We start from the raw sequence: 18,808 nt of genomic DNA on the forward strand, positions 1-18,808 counted from the left end.
ACATTTATATTCAATAAGTAAAGACAAGAGTCAGCCCTGTACCCGAATTCAGATTACAATTGGCAACTATACGATACAAGAAGATAAAATGACCATTTTGGCGATTCATACATAGAAATCGGAAACAATTCACATTTGCAATGCATCATTAACAGTTTTCTATAAGAATTCACAAGATTATAAGATTTAAAAGAAAGATATAGGTATATAGGTACTTGTTAAAATCCTCTCCACAACATAACATTATACAGAAATAAAAATCGTATAAAATAGATAAGAAATAGAAATGGCTCTACTACTTAAAACTATCCCTGCCAGGCAATCTTGACGCAACCTCAAGATGGTTAAGAAGACCATCAAACGTGCTGATCGAAAGCATTCAGTTTAAAACAGCTATTAAGTACTTAATACATAACTGCAATTCCAATTCAACATTTTACGGTATATTATAGAAAATTGACTTTTAAATGTGTAACAAATGAATATAGTTCTAATTATAAATCGTCAAACTAGCCCTTTAAAACTTCAGTTCTAGTATTTACAATTACGTGAATAGTGAAATAGGAGTGCCAATAGAGTCCTCAACAAATGCAATAATGACACGATGACATGATTTTTACAGATTTATCCCTTGCTTATAAAGACTAAATAATTCTAGGAGTATTCAGCCACTTATTAATCTGTAAAATATTAACAATTAAGGACTTTACAAATTAATCTATGATTACAGAGTAGCATTTTTAAGTCAGTACTTAAATGTGTATAAATACATTATTGTATAGTTTTACATGATGTGTGCAATATTGGTACTATATTGACATTGCATTAAAGTAACTTCCCCAATACAAATGTTTTTTAGTAATACCATTGAAGTTTAGGAAATTATCAGAAATGAAGCTGATAGCTGCAAGCAATGGCTTCAATTCTGAAAAAATATAATCTCTAACAATTATTCTGAGAGTTTTACCAGATTCAATATTGAAGTTAAATTAATTAATTTCTAATAACTTTAATTTAATATTACCATACGACAAAATTGAGCGTCGTCAAGTTCAAATCTACCTTTATATATTTACAATAACATTTAAAACGTTCAATTCCTGTCATACATTATGTATGTAAACATTAAACTCTCACTAACATGACAAACGAGTTCTTTTTGAAAGAATCCCGAATATGCACCCAAAACTAAATGTTCGAGTATTCAGTTCGGACAGTGTTTACCGTATCGGTATTTATCAAAGTACCCGAATTAATATTTACCAAAGAATAGGATTCACCTTGCGTTGTTCGGATCCGACTCAGGTCCGTCGTGGTACTCATGGAAACATGGCACTATGCAGAGATTGGTGCGGCACTCGGGACAGTGGTACTGGGTCTTGCGTCGTAGTATGCGGCCGCATTCGTCGACTGTGTTCCAGCAGAAATTGCAGCTTAGCGGTGGTCCAGAGCGTACGGCCGGTGTGTGACTCACCCGGGGTGTTTGGGATGTAGCTGTTGACGGGGATGCATCTGAGAAGCTCGCCTCCGATGCCGATGTAGAAGGTTGCCGGTCGATCACAGTTACAGGCCTGATGAGCAACGAACCAACCTCATGGTCTTGGGTGCGAGATCGTCGACTCTAAAAATATGCAACAAACAATCAAATATAGTATGTTTTAAAATTTTTTCACGGTCGTTTACAATTGTTTGCATGATATAAATGTAATATTTTCCAGTATGTTCCAGTGTTTCAGTCGACCCCTAACTATATATACGTTATATACCATATAACGGAACGCCTTTTTTGTAACTGATATTTCCTAAAAATCACAAATGTTTTTTAGGATTAGCATCTCAATAAATTATTCCATAGGTTTGGAGTGACTTCTACAGTCGCTCGCATTTTCATCAGATGAAGCTGTATCTAATGTTTTTTGTTTGCTGTAACTAAAGCTTATGATCAACATGATAAATAAATATATTGGGAAAGAGTGTTTAACTTATTAATTTCTTACGTTGTTTTAGTTGTTACCGATTAGTCTATCAGTAGGCGGGCAGTTAGTTATCTATATGCGACTATGTGGTCTGTTCGGGTTACGAACACTGATTAGACTTTGTTTTTGTAATAGCATATACTAAGTGGTTATTCGATTTTCCCAAATTTGAATTTATAAATGTATCTGTATTATTGTGAACATGTACCTACAACATTTATTTGAAAAGAATACGACCTGAATTTCTTGTCAGTTCTTCTCATCTCAAAATCACTCCGGTAAATTTGACATATCATAGGAGTCTGTAATAGACCTACTTGAATAAAGATATTTTGAATTTGAATTATTCTTGTAAATGTGAAAATATGTCATCTGAATGTATATAATATGAATATAGGTTATATTATAGACTCTCGTTTGTCTAAATGAAATCATGCAAAGTCCTGATTTTATTTGCTTTTTATTATCGCAAGAAAGTTACAAATAGACGTATTCTTCGTAGGTCTGGTTGATTTCTATATATAACATATTATGTGTTGTGACAAAAAATGTACCTATTTAAGTATTTCGATCAGTTGTCAATTAGATGGCGCTGTGTGAATTGTCCAAGGATATTATTATATTAATAGTCAACCTGCACAATTTCGTCTGCATCAAATTTATTGACATTTATCAATATATATTTAATTAACAATTTATATATCTTGTTAAATTATATAGCCTATGGGTTATTCTGATGTATTCTATATTATATTCATTCATATATATTGCTATTCATGTAAAATTTCTTCAAAATCCGTTCAGTCGTTTTTGCGTGAAAGAGTAACAAACACCTATCCGTGCATCTATCAAACAAACTTACAAACATGCATCGGTCTATTAATATGGATATACCTTTACCGTAGCGTATTGTGGATAGGACTCATGTTTCTGAAGCAGTGGCGCCGGTGTGACGACGTACGATGGCACAGGCTCGGAAGTTTGCTTTCGTATCTCTCGTTCGTCGGGTTGCACCCGGCTCTGCCGTTTGAAATATTTGGACCTGCGCAACTTGAGACCAGACTGTGAGCTGAACGAATCTGAAAAATACGTTGTATGCATTTTTAATACAAGCCAACAACTATATTTAATTATCTAAAAGAGCAACTTGCAAGATTTTCCTTCTTGTGACGAATGAGAATTTTTTTAACCAAAATAAAATTATTTAAAATAAATATTTCTTGAAATCTAATGTAGACATTGTCGTCAACGTGAAATACTTTGCATCGCCTATTCAACCATTTGTATGGTATGCAGCTTGATTTGCATGATATATTTCAGTGGATGAGATAAAGAGGTAGGATACAGGACATCGTACTCCTTCGGAATGGCAACAATAAGAGGTATTACGTTCGTCTCATGTAATCTTCGAGTTACAGCGAGATTTAGCGGTTATCATCTCACCACTGTAGCGTTATATAAGATGTGATAATGCGTCGCTACTTAAATTATTTTTTTATTATTATGTCTAGTCTAGTTTTATTACTATGTTAGTTCTAGATAAGGAGTCGGGTAGGGTGTAATAATAGTACTATTTATTTGAATGTGTGCTACATGGCTTATTAGTATAAAATGCACTGACTTACACTAGAGTTAAATATGTTATATGGAGACGTAAAGAAAATGAAAGTGTTCAGTAGGAACAAAGAATATAGATAGACGATGGTTACCACTTACCACGAGCTTAATAATAATTTCAATAATATAAAAAAAAACCATGGATAACCTATAATAGTACCTCTGTACAACTAGTTGAAACATTATTTTATTGATATTCGTGGTATTTAGTGCCTGTAAAACAAGGTTTCACTCGCATGAAATTTATAACTTGTGTTATTCTGATGTATAAGCTATATTATTGTAAAGTTTCATCGAAATCCGTTCAGTAGGTAGTTTTTGCGTTAAAGAGTAACAAACATCCATTCCATTTGCAATAACGACAAACGCTGCGTAAATAAATACCAATACAATTTTTCTTTTTTTTTTAATGGATCATATTGGACCATTCCACCGCGCCTGCGTTAATAGTATGCGATGGTCCCACACTGGTCACTTCATCATTATATTTATAAATACGACTGTAAGTATTGTATTTCAAGGTACTAATTAGGAAATATGTTATAAATAATAAACAATACAACCAAAAGTAATCCATCTATATTTATAATCAATCATACTGTGCTACGCACCATGTTATTTTTTTACAATTTTTATAGAGATGTGTACAGCTCATCGACACAGGCTATTGCTGCAATGCAATCCCGAAATTCTATTGATGTATAGGTACTACTAACTAAGGGATACATGCCTTTGGAACGCGTACGAGGTTATAATATAAAAAAAATACGCTGACGTATTAAAAATGGCTTCTGCATTAGTAAAAAGGGCCAATATTTCAAAATAATCTTAATATTTAAATAGTGCAATTAAAAAAACTACAATACAATTGCAGTATGGAAAGTCATATAAACAAATCAAACTAAACCGACATATTCGAGTTGAATTCTCGAAATTTTCTATTTCATAATTTTTTTTTACAATAATTATTAACCAAGATCTTATTTAAAATTTCAATAAATTATATGTTTCTTATAATTCTGATACCTGCAATTGTAAAACTCATGCAGGTCCCAAAAGCATTTTCGAAAATGTTCTTATTATTTCTAAGTAGAAACATGAAAAAATATTGTTCTATCTACCTGCCTATATAGTACAGTACAGAGGTATTCATTTCTACTATAGAATTTCGGGTACATAGAGCCGCCTATGTATTGCCAATATTATTATCATACGTTGAGAAGCAAAACGATAAATAACAATGAAAATGTATCAATAGTATGTATAGACTGAACAATATCTCAGTTTTGTGATGGTTTTAACTTTCTCGTTAAATCATTTATCAGTTCATATAAGGGCTTATTACTAAAATAAATACCCAAATTAGTAATTAACTCTGCTCTAGGACACAAACTAACAATATATTTTTTTATTAATAAAAGACAGTACAAAATGCTTTTTTAAATAAAGATATACTCGCATAGCTGTAAACTTTGTTGCGGTTTCATAATTAACCCTAATGTAATACAGTAAGTATAATTTTGTTACTATTTCTGAATTATCGAAAGTTCAAAACGTTATAAATTTCGATAATGCTGATGAAATATATTTAAAGTCTACTTTATAACAAATTCAAAATGTTTATTATAATGTTGAAGTGCACTGTATTGACAGTCACTGTAATAAGAAGTGTTCTGCTGTTTTAGCTTTCCATTGACTTACAGAAGCACACACATATTACACAGTTATATAAAAATATTGCAAACCGAAATACTTTCATTTCAACATTATATAAATAAACTGCTTTGTTACTGTCGAGGGATTAAATTTGAGAAAGCAATCAAGATATTCAAAGTGAATAGATACAATAAGGATGTTACTGTATGATTGTACTCATTTCGAAAATATTGTACGCTTTAACAAAATCGGATATGATGAAATTATTGAATCTTCAACTACAACTGGCAGTGAAAACGAGATGAGTGGAGACTGAAAAAGAGCCCGGCACAAGACAGGAACACGAACATGATTATCTTTGGTTAGAAGACGATATAATATACGTCCATTGACAAACCAATCGGATACCATTTCATTTCATTTGTTATTCGGACACTATAAATCTAATGGCTAATAAGCACGTTCAAGAAAAAAATGACAATTTACATTTCTGATATATTTTGAGCCACAATTTGTGAAAATTACCTATAAGCTAATATACTAACATTGCAAAAATAGACTCTATTGAACTACTAAGAACAATGTTAATATAATTCATAAATGTACCAATTTATACAAAAACATTTTCAATTTAATATATTCTTATTTTAGCCGTATCTATATATAATTTGTGTCCTAGTACAAAACATTTGTAATTAATTAGTGATATATTGCTTTGTATCTTGTACGGTAAAGTTTATGCATTAATAAAAAATAAAACGGGTAAAAATGTAAATAAATGAGCATAAATAACTTCATCATAAAGAATGGACTGTTTCTGCTCTTGCTTCCATTCTATAAATTGGAACGGGTGAGAGCGTATCTACAAATAAAATATTTTACGATTGATTATACAAAATTATGATATTCGCGGTTTCGAATTCTAACGATCATATACAATAAATTTATTTACATCGTTTACACTTGTAATACTAAAGTAATTATCTTAACTTAACTTTCGGTATAATTTGTAAAAAAAATCAGTCACAATTGTAGAGATCTCTTAAAAAATGAAAGATTCGTTGTAATTCTAAGAAAAATGTGAGTTTAACACAAATATTAGGTAGTTACATACTAAAATACTGGCTAACACGTGGTAATAAAGGGATGCTCGTGGTGCCCACCTCTCTCGCATACAAACACTCTGTTACAATTCCACACATACATTTATACTAAACTATTAAGGACCGCTCTTTATACACAAAACAAACTGCGCAGGCACTCACTGGCTTCTACTTATAAAAGTACCTCCCCAAAATGACAATGTAGTCCTAGCGATCGCTAGAACTGTGTATATATACTACTATCGACTTTACACTTTTTAAATCTTAGTTTAAATTTAAATTATAGCTAGTTTTAAAAGTAACTGTTTTCAAAACAAAACTACGGTCTAAAGTAAAACCGTTTTCAATATAGGTAATACGTATCGGGAGTTCAATGGGGTTTATGTGTATGTGGATCTGTGTCGGTGTTTTTGGTTGTTTGTGTATGTGAGTGTGTAACACACAAGTTCCTGTCAAAGTAACTAAGTGTAGTGGATATTATCACTTTGTATCTATCTGAGACTAGACAATTGTTTATAGATAATTATGTACGGCTTAGAGCATGTGGGGACAACTATTTATGCCTACGTAACATCTGCTTTAAACATGTAATCTGATCAACGTACTTAGAAAAGCTTTCGAATGGAACTTATGTAGCATTATTTCGTTAATTGATGTCAGACACGATGTCTCTAACATAATATCTTTTTAGAGATGGAATCAGAATACATTTTAGTATTAATGAATATATCTGTGTATTGTGATTAGAAATAACCCAAAGAACTCACACAATATTATAAATTACTCCCATCGGAGGAATTCGAGCTATGAAACTAAATATATTTCAGATATTATTATTATTATTTAATTCCACGTTATAATGTGATATATATTTCACAGCACAATGTTACTCGAATATAATTGAATTATAATTAACGTTATTTATTTCAAAATTGTGATACTTTTATTTCACAGCACTGAGCCTATAATTTGAGATCACTAAATATATTAATTGGAGAACTATATTAATTGGAGAATATATTCAAGTAATTTGAAATTAATATAAGCACGCTGCTTACATTAAACCACTAGGTTTGATTGAATAATATTCATAAACATAAAAAAATATACTTTAAATTTTACTATACCTATTTCTTTGTCATGGAAATGTAGGTATCAGTAAGAATATCGAAGGCTTAATATCAATAGTGTCTTAAAATTTCAGGTAATTGATTATAGTGTGTACGTTTACGTTTACACATAACGTTTACGTTTTTTCTCAGCAATACTCAATTGCTCTATAAAAGTGGTACCACAACATAAACTGTTAGTTAAAGTTGACGCTTTTAAATTATGACAATATGTACAAGACGTTAGATTAGACAGACAAATTCGAAGCGGTAAAAGTAACCATTAGTTAATAGAATAATAAAAATAATAATAAGTACAAAACATAATTTGTTATATTAAAATATTCTTTTGAGATCACTATGTAGTAAATATAAAGTCGCCGTACGCTTCGACCTGTTACTGTTTATATTTTATTGTTTTCAGACTAGTAACATTTAACAGGGGTGCACTGTGTAATAATGGAACACCAATATATAACAGTAGAAATGTAGAAAAATCTAACAGACACTGAATATAAAACAATACCATTGTTTGGATGTCATTTATTTTTTTGGATAACTGGAATGTAATCAATCTGACAGCCTGAACAGTATATCCGATATTGCATGACATGTGATACTTACTATCATGATTTACTTGATAAAAATCACAATTTGTGTTTGGTACCAGTTTCACTGTAATTTCTATATTTTATGACAAATTACATACAAACAGAATACTATGTATATTGTATAAACCAGAAGAAATGTAAAGACTTACTAATACAGCAAGAGAAAACACATAGCATGACATAATATTATACCACACCTCAAGCGATTACTGATGAGCAAATTTATTTTTATAACGAAATACGAGGCACATGTGAGAAAAATATTTTCTATCTGATAATTACACTATTAAAAATTTTATTGACATGATATAAGCCCAAGATAACATAGCAAAATATCATTTTTTATATACATATTGCATAATTAAACAACTTATACATAAATATGTATATTATTGAACCTTACTGAATGACATAACAATCATTAAAAGTTCATAGTATTGTTGTTTAAATATCATGATTTACGCAGTCGAGGGACCATTTTTATATTTTAAAATTCAAAGAAATATAGTATTTACAATATAGTAGCTTAACTTTTAAATATCATGCAAATATTGTGTTTTTAAGATTCAAAATTGAAATGTCATGATCTGTGGCCATATTCACTGATTCATTTTGTGTTGTATGTGTCTTTACATGGAATTTATTATCACAAACTATTTATGATAATTACTATTAAAAAAACAGATTTACAACTAGCTGTAACAAAATATGCTAATTATAACATAACTCACATAGTCATGATGTGGTAATATTTGATCACTAGTATTTTGTAATTTTTATATTGTATATTCTATTTCAACTACAATTTTACGTAGTATCGATATCCTTTTAAATATTCTACTATTTTGAAAATATTTAACAGTGCCAGCACACAGTCGGCAATTGATATCTACAAGCTATTTATGCAGGAAGGATCTGCTCAAAATATTGTGACAATAACCATACCATGATTAGGTAAAAAACCTTTTGTTGGATAAGTTTTTATAAATAACAAACTACATGCAGCAAACCGCTGTTACTGTACTGTAATGCCGCATAAATAAATATAAAAGATGCATGCAAATAACAGTCTTATCGTTTCAAATAGACAATACGAAATATAAGTGGTAGCTACCCCATTTTGTAAAATTTGTAGTTAATTAAATTGTTGAAAAACTATTAATATTACTTTACAAATGCATGCAATAATAAATAATATAAATGCATAAAAACATCAATAACATTCATTATTTTGATTACTGGGATTTAGTGACACAACAAAGTCACCGGAACTACACTCAAAATAATCTTAAATCTCTATAAATAATAATTAATAAATAAACATACGGCAATGCAGTGAATTCAATACGTTACTTGTAAATTGCCTTTTATATTACGACACAACTTAGACATATCCATATAGATAGGAAACTATCATATTTCGTAACTCTCAGATAAATTACATTTTCAGTTCATTTTGAGTCTTGCTACATCATCTAAAATAATACCTAATAAAATTAATTATAATAAATCTAAAACAAAAACCCTATGTTTAATGATAAAGTTGACCACACGATTAATAATAAATAATTAAATGTCAGTTATTCAATATTCATATACATAACTGTAGACTGTTCATCAGTATTAAACAGGACGGAGACATATAACAATCTTAATTTTGGCTCGGCACAGATGTCCAGTCTCACCACTCATATTCAATATATTTAAGAATGCAGCGGAACTAAAATAAAGGGACAAATACAGTAATTACATTTGCTGACGGTATAGCTTCACTAGTAGTAATACTACACCCAGCTACAAGCACTATGACAGTTTTGAAGTCTACATGGATAATTGTAAATATTTTCTAAAATAAAGTATCTATTTCTAAGTTGTGTCGTAAAAAGAGTATAAAATCATTTGTCATATGCATACGGTAATAAACCTAACCTTTTTTGGTCGAACTAAGAAAATATAAAAATTGTAAACAATACTAATAGCGGAGGTAGTTTATAAAACAGAATGTAACCTGCCATTCTAATTAATCTTACAACTGCATGAACCCCAGCGAAATGATGTGTGAGTGAAATTTGAGTATAAAACTTTGTTAATGAATAACAAACATCTCAACATCTTTACAAATTTTCACATTTACAATACTAGCATTACTATTACAGTATTCTACGTATTTACAAGTGTGACTTAAGAAATATTCCATGTACAAATATAAAACATGGTTTATCTGTGTATCAAAGGTACTGCCCGATATAGCACATGAATTATGCACTAGCGTCTATTGAAAGAATTGTACCTTGTTTTTGTAGTTCTTCCAACATCAAAAGTTTTATGTCCCTAATCCCTAAATAACGAAAAGTATATTTTTTGGGATGTGATTTTACCAACCCTCAAATATATTTCTAAACGTATAACCTTATTTCTTCATTAGTTGCTACTAATGAAGACTTTATATGTTATTATTTCAAAAACATCGCAATGGTGAAAGTATCTATTAAAAATTAAATTCAAATATGGATACATACAAGTTTTTAATAAAATAATATTAATACTTACGAACAATTATGACTATAATTAGTATAAGTAGTCATAAATACGTTCATACTGTATAATACAATATAATGCCAACACATGCAATTTCACCTCATTAACTTTCCCCAGCAATAAAATCAGTGTTCGAGTAGCATTCAACCCAGATAGTTTTATTTAACGAAACCCCTCATTAATCAATAAATCAATTAATTATTAACACAGAATTGTGGAAGCTTAAACCCCCACGCCTATATATATGAACAAAAGAACAAAGAACAAAAGTGTACACCTACAAATAAACTATAAACAATTAAACTGAAAAATCATCTGCGTCCAGCCACAAAGCAGCTTGCTTTGTAAGCTATGTTTCAGTAGGATGCAGATTAGGCAGTGAAATTAAAGGATAAAAGGCAAATCCTATGGAATAGTATAATGGGTGTAATATGTTAAAGCGATAATATACATGAGTATATTGGCATCGATCCGGCACTAATTCTATATCCGCATTGTTCTGAATAACTGAACCGAGGTACCGAAAATCGAAACAGACTGGAAACATTACACCATTTAGGCTGATAGGCTTGAAACTGGAGGTAAAACTAAAAAGTATTTATGTAGTCCAAAATGGATATTTTGCGAGTGGAAAATAGCATCCTCCAATTCAATAGTTTTAAATTTAATAATTGTGTCAGCATACCAGATCAGTTACGAAATTTTTTTTTTATAGTTTATTTGTAGATATCTATTTTCTGTTCTTATTTATATGAACATATTTATGACAATAATATGAAGTTACTTCGAAAGTGTCTACATTGTTTTTGGGTAAAAAATTATGCATATTCATGTAAACATAATTAGTTTTATAGAAATGGTGGAAAATTTGTGCGTCATTTCGACGTAGCTGACTAATGAATTAATATATATTATTTTAAATGGGTTTTTGGGGGGTTAGTATAAAAACGTACCCCCAAAAAACGTGGTTCTTGGTATTTAAATTTCTAATATCGCAAAATCCTAAAAATATATATTTTAAGAGGCTTAGAGAGTTGTGTACACTTTTGTGTGGTCGTTGTAGAGGAATAACAAAACAAAACCAAGGTACAATTCCTATAATAGATGCTATTGCACATTTCTTGTGCTTAAACGGGAAGACACTTTCAACTAAAACATTAAATGTGAGACTAACATAAAAATCATTACAATTTCTCACAATTATAAAATTCTATACACTAGAATGTGATAATTTGTAGATTTGATGCGGACGTTGATGCAGTCACGGTAACAAATGTAATTTACATGTATATCAGATGGGCCATATTTATAAATTAACGTAAATATTTTTTAACCTAACTTAAATAGTAGTTTATGGACAGAGATCAATTAATTTTAAATCAATGGTCGTTATATTATTTACATTTTCATGTGGTTATCTGTTTATTATGAACGACCATACTTATAAACAAGGTCGCAAGTAAATACGACCACCAATTCAAAAATGAAATGATATCTTGGTACAAATTCACTTATTTCTAACAGTCTAAAATTTTGATGGCTCACTCTACATAATATTTACAGATGAAAATTAAAACTATCATTAATTAGCTAGTTGTGTATATATGTACATTGGTACGGACGCACAAATCAGAAATTCTATTGAAATGTGTGCACATTTTGCTGGGGCGACGCACACCTTACAACTAACGTGCGACGGTCCTCAGACCACTGCATTAACCGAAACTATCACATTTTTTCAGAATACTTTAAAATGGCGGATATTCGACGTAGTCCTTATCGAACACACACGACTTACGGCTCTACTGAGATCTAAAGAATGTAAGTTTATGGCATCGACACACGTGCTTCGTGCTAGAGTTCAATGTCTACAGCGGCATGTGCATGTAGAGGTCATACCGCGGATGAGGGCGCGGGGGTAACGCGGGCCCCGTCGGGGGCTGGTGCGGGTGCGGGGGCGATTGCGCGGTCCCGAACTCCGCGCTCGCCCACTCTGGTCACAAGGAGTAAGACTCTTCACCTACCGCCCCGCACACCGCGTTCTATTGATGAGTGTTATTAAAATTCATACCCAGAATATTTAATGCAGAATTATGAACGCCCTGCATATTGAAGTCTATTGGTCGTGACTCTATAAAACCTACTGGCATATGGTGGGGTATGATGGTCATGTGGGGTTGCTGCTCCGGTTGCTGCATGATACTACTTTCCATTTTCAGTTCAAGGGGTGGGGAGGTGCGTTCTCTTTTTATTCTGTTTCTGATGCTCGGCCTGTTATTTGGATAACCTCTTTTTTTGTACTCGAGCCAGAGTGTCCTATTGTTAACGCCGAACATACGTGCTGCCTTACAGAAACCGATCCCTCCGAAACGTACCGCTTCTAATGCTCGTTGGAAATTTTCTTCAGCTTGTGGATTAATAGTACGCCGTCGCCGCACTATGGGTGCATTTTGTGTCATTTGAACAGGAGTCTGGTCCGGAGCTAAACTGCGACCTGGCGTGGCGTTATCCACGGGTATCCCATGGGTGAATGCATCCAAATTTACTTCCTGGTTAGCAGTGACGACATTATTCATATACATGTTCCCTGCTGGTTCCTGCTGCAAACCACCGACACCAACGCACGTGTTATAGCGCGGATATTGATTTTCCATCATACTCCACTGCGATCCTGGGAAGAGAGATAAATGATTTTGTAATAAATTTGTATTAGATTAAGCATATGGTTTTTGACAAACAATACTACATGTTTCATTGATCTCCCTTCCCTGTAAAGTGAGCCACAGATAAGTGTTATACTATTTTCAAAAAGATTATTACCATTAATGAAAGTAATATACATACAGGTTTTAAGGGAAATCACTATGAGGTCTATAACATAATCAAAAGCAAAATAAAACATATATATAGTAACATTCAATTTATAAATTTATGAAACACATCAATATATTTTTTATAATATCTTGGCTAAAGTTTAATAATATTAAAAAGAAACCACTTCTTGTATCTTTAACGTCTTTTGACATACACTAAGACACAAACTAACTTCAGCTTTGTGTAATCAATAACTTATGTACATAAAAATATTTCCTTTTACAGCTAAACATTCAAAGATACTGTTCGCGGGCCTGATTAATGATACATGCAGTCCAATGGAATATGCAGTCTCATAAGAAGCAAATTCCTATAGATAATACATATTTCATGTGAATTAGCATTTTATGTTAAATCTGGCTACTTCAGAATTTTATAAGTTGAAAATCTTAAATTTGAGAGATTCTATCTAATCGCATTGACAACAAGCCGTTAGTGTCAATTTACGGACCAAGAACGGGCATCTACACCACGACGGCCGGGCATATGCAATGGGCAGTAATATTGTCGCTATACTATGATATACGAAAACGTTAGAAATAATGAGAATAACGTGGATTGATTGTCGGGGTTACCATTAGTTCACCACAATAGTATTCTGTTATGTTCGTTCTGTTATGTTAGGCATAAAAACTTTCTATATACAATAGGAATATAGATCTTTTAACAACTGGAAAGACCGCCTTTTGTTTTAGACAGGCAGTTACGTTTAATCTCAAAAACCATTCGAATCGCGTGGAACAACTGTATATTCTTAAAATTACCGTTACAAAAATATTTATAATATTATTATGGTAACAGTATATTTCTGTATTAATATTAATAAAAATCTAGTTCTCCAGTCGTTTCAGTATAGTAATTATTTTTTATTGTTACTATTTTCAATCAGCTTTATTAATAGTGCATTGAACGTCGCGGACAATATCATTTTACTTCTTGACTAATATTTCACCCTAAGCTTTGGACTACTGTGCTGCTGAGACACACTCAAGCGTAATTACGTAATTGTTTGTTAAACTCTTCATCATCTGTTCATCAATTTCTTTATCATTTATATTAGAAAATAATAAAACTTTGCGCGCAAAATAGGATATTTTCATAATTTTCTCGCATAAATCATTTGAATAAATAAACATGCAGCTTACCTTGTTGAGATAAAACACCGCTATCATCCATCGTCATGGGCGCCACATTTATGTTCTGGGGTTCATTTTGCTGAAACAGATATAGTGTATGATGAAAAATTTAATTTGTTAGAAATGTAAGATTGCAATTTTCGAAAAACCAGGGGAAGGAGATTGTATGTGGACTGTTGACTCCATTGCCAGCAATGTACCATGTCAGGTTGAGATCCACACGGCTCCCCTGGAAACAATTGTGATAAATTCCTGGTGTATTTGCTACAAAGAGCTAACTGACCTGACCTCAAGCTCATTCTATCATCCCCCACTGGTACCCCGTCAACGTAAACCATAGTGCAGGCAGATGCACCATTCCATTAACATCTATTAAAAAAATATTTAATAGATGGAATGGTGCGAAAAGTAAAAGAGCACCAAAGAATTATTCATACTAATATTATAAATTAAATAGTGTGATTGTCTGTTATGACCTTTTCACAACTAAAAATATAGACACCTTTTATTTAAACATAAGCAGATGAAGTCACAGTAACAACCGATTAGATATGGGATATGTTCACCAGAAAAGTACCTAATAAAAGATGAAATAACGATTTTGTGTGTAAGATGTAGTGTCATAAGCACGGAGACAATTAAGAACAGGCACAAACAGAGTATGTTTGAATAAATGAATATAAGAACGTGAGCACTGTGTCCCAATTTCAATATAGTAGATTGACAATTTCTATTTCTATTATTGGAATAATTTTTGTTACTAGAAATGTTTATTTCATTTCAATTTCATTATAAAATATTATTTAAGACTAACATAATTTGGGGTTTTATGCCCGCTTGATGTGCGACCTACGTAATTAGGTTGTCATTGCAATCAATTATCATAATTATTACAACAGTTCATAACATTGTTATTTAACAATGTTAATAAAATTTCTGGTCCTCCACTTGTTGACAAAAAATTATAATTTGTTGTTCTTATTAATAATCTAACAGGGATAAGGTTGACGGTACTAAACCCCATGAGTGATCCACCCATGCGACGGACCGATCGAGTCAAAGCAGCAGTAGGCGGCCCACTCATGGAGTGGGCCGCCTATATGTACCAAAATAGCAACCATTTCGCCATTTCTCTCTAAATCTCCATTTTGTAGTGGAGTGAGAACTCCATTCTGTCAAGAGTATATCTCTAAAATATGGTCAAGCGCAGTGATGGCAGACTCATCTCTAACTCATCAACTCATCAACTGGTCTGTTCTAATCAATACGACTAATTTACTCTTATTTAGTTGCTCAACCAGTTGGTTGTATATTTAATATTTTGAGTATAATTAGTCCTAATTGATAGTTTGTATTCACACACTGCAACTTAAAAATGTAAAGTAAGAATAAAACTATTTAAAAGAGCAACTGCAAGTTTCTTGCTCATTCTTCTTGTGATAAGACAAGATAGCTTTCCGAATGAGTGGTAGAAAAAAAATGTGATGACTATTCAAAAGTGCTGCAATGTAAGTTATATTTAAATAAATGATTTTCTATCCTTTTCTATTCTATTGAATAAAAAGAAGGAGATTAACAATCTGTTTATATTTCAGAACTGTAATCACAAAATAAATTACTTTTTAGTTATGATGTTTGAAATAAATCGTGTGTTATTCTGTAATTAAGTATTTATGATATCAAACCTGCACTGGTGGTAATGCATCTATCCTGTCATCTGGTTCGCTGTAGTCTATGCGTCGCTGCTGAGGCAACGTGCTTAAAGTGAGTGCTGGCTCTCCCGATACCATTTCCAAAGGTGCACTGTCATCATTTTTCATTTCTTCAGGAAGAGCAGGATTAGTGGAGCAATTTGAACTGCATCGCCTAAAACAATTGTGTATGTAGCTTTATTATATTTTGTATTGTATTGTAACTTTGCTATATTTTATATTGCAAAATTTAATGGACCTGTTGTCACTCTGCTCTCACATTTTAATAAATTCATGAGGTATCTCTTATTGGCTTTACTAATAAAGTAATACCAATGAATGTGTATAATTTGTATAACTTGTTAATTACCTAAATAAAAAAAGTACATGCTGCCACAGATCCGAGTAATTAGACCAAATTGCTGCAATCATAAAACATGCAGAATAGCTTTAAAATCTGTTATAGAAAAACTGTGTACGGAGAAATGAGTAGTAATTTTACTCAAATGTATGTAATAATTACAATATTACGCCGACTTAGTGTCGGAGATCAAGCCTGGGTCCATAGTCTCTATCTTTAGTCTAAATAATTGGTGTTTTTATAGAATTTTATTAATTATCATTTTTTCATATAAGATACCCCTTGCGGAAACATTATTGTGTACCATCCATTTGAGGCTACAGTGTAGAGCTTATATTTCATGTGATTTACTTATGTAATTAGTTTATTTAAATAATAGTAATACCTAAGACGTTTCGGAGGAGGTGAGGATATCGGTGAATCGTTGGAACCACCGGGTGACTGCGACTCTGATTTTCCGCCTTGCGACCTTGTGAGTGAAGTGGCTTGAGAGGTATCAGTTTCAGTTAAACCTTTTATTTTTAAAGTTTTCGCTGTATCCAGCACCTATAGTTGTACAAAAATATCATTAATAAATCATATATTATAAAATAAAAAATTCTAAACTGATCTTCTAAAAAAAATAAGTATACCCTCATGTTAACATGGTGCGCATATTTTTAAACCCTGTATTATACCTTATATGTTTTAGGATTGGTTTTCCAAAAATAGGTTAAATAGTAATAATAATACTATTTTTTTTTTTATTAGTAACGACAAATAAAGAAAACTAATACAAAATCACGTGACTCTCAGTTTAAAAAAGTAATGATATTTATTAAATATAAATCGATTGATTTCAATCGAAAGTCGTCTCGCTCGATCTCATAAGCATAGTAAACATTGATCAAATTTCATTTAACGAAATTTACTATATTTGATATGTTGGCTACGACAAAGAATCTTTCTTTGTCGTAGCACTCAGAATTACGCAAAACAAAATTACCTTCGGTAGTTGTTCTTGGGTAACATTTACTTCACCGAAGTACATGAAGTCGACCATTTTCAGCAGGTCGGCAAACGTGACATCCTTTAATATAACTATTGGATGTTGATTTGGAGATTCTACAAATAACGTCTGAAAATACACATATATATTAATTTGATATGCTAATAGTCTTAATCTGTGCGTTGACAGGCTAACCCTTCCATATAAATAATTTTCACTTACATGAAAATAAGTGCTGCATGCGGACAGTACAATTTTGTGTGCACGCAGGTGTCTCCCTTCTGCAGAGAGAGTCACGTCGACTAAAGTCTGTGTACGAAGCAGATTGCCGAATACAGCAATGAAGTTAGGTAAGTGGTTGTTCCACTTCAAACTATATTGTTGGGACATTTTGAAAATGTTCTGCCGCCGTAATCTGTAACAATCAAATGCAAAATTAAAAACAAAAAAATTTCAACTGTGAAATATTTAAAACTTGTAATTACTTACGTATACTATACTACCTAACATTCTTTTTAACTGAAATCATGAGAAGCAACTTTACTGTTTACAAGCATTCTTTATAATGCTTCGTGTTATTTATGAATTACTTGTATGTTCACTATTAAAAATCAACAACGTCTTGTGATTTTCGTGACTGGCAATAGCAAATCGCACGATAGTAAATCGCGGAATACTTTATTTAGATTACTCTTTATTAGTGTATTTTGAAAATATGATAAATAATAAATAACTCTTTTAGCCTTAATTTCAAAAGCGCGGTGAAGCTTTGGTAACGCTTAATGTCATGAAGTGAAATGAAAACTTAACAATGAAATCAATGTGGTATATATGTGAACTAAGCTCTGAAATAACACTTTTTGACAAATACATTTTCAAATACATCAAATATTCCCTTCAATCGGTAGAAAATACTTATTTGAATGTTGACATTCAACTAACCTATGAAATATACTGATTTTATTCATGGTTTCAAGCCAATAACAACGTAAGGAGAAGCAAAACAGCTATGTTAACTAAGAGGAACAGCAAAACACAATTTTAAGGTGAAATTATCGACTACCTAATATTATCAAAGAACAATCATGTATTGGTAATTTTAACTTCTGGATTTTATCAATATAAGTGTCTACCAAAACACGATATAA

The 18,808-nt window shown here is 31.7% G+C and overlaps 1 protein-coding gene across 1 annotated transcript; it reads right to left on the reverse strand.

Moving 5' to 3' along the window:
• Positions 1-1,013: 1,013 nt before the first annotated feature.
• Positions 1,014-18,050, reverse strand: LOC131849227 (protein tramtrack, beta isoform-like). The gene is made up of 7 exons (XM_059199253.1): positions 17,883-18,050; positions 17,658-17,789; positions 17,058-17,218; positions 16,306-16,486; positions 14,630-14,699; positions 2,877-3,055; positions 1,014-1,621 (listed from the first exon to the last, which is right to left on the reverse strand). The coding sequence occupies exons 1-7, from the start codon at positions 18,048-18,050 to the stop codon at positions 1,277-1,279; spliced, it is 1,236 nt and encodes a 411-aa protein (XP_059055236.1). The 3' UTR covers positions 1,014-1,276.
• Positions 18,051-18,808: the final 758 nt, after the last annotated feature.

Source organism: Achroia grisella, unplaced genomic scaffold (assembly GCF_030625045.1).
Source record: "Achroia grisella isolate CSIRO2021 unplaced genomic scaffold, CSIRO_AGI_Agris_v1 utg640, whole genome shotgun sequence".
Taxonomy (NCBI): Eukaryota; Metazoa; Arthropoda; class Insecta; order Lepidoptera; family Pyralidae; genus Achroia; species Achroia grisella.

Excerpts from the sequence above, each read along its gene's own strand:
- LOC131849227 (XM_059199253.1), bottom strand. The coding sequence starts at position 18,050 with ATGTCCCAACAATATAGTTTGAAGTGGAACAACCACTTACCTAACTTC. Across the intron at positions 16,487-17,057 it reads CCTCCTCCGAAACGTCTTAG|GCGATGCAGTTCAAATTGCT; the intron begins GTATTACTATTA and ends CAATTGTTTTAG. Across the intron at positions 1,622-2,876 it reads CCTATCCACAATACGCTACG|AGTCGACGATCTCGCACCCA; the intron begins GTAAAGGTATAT and ends GCATATTTTTAG.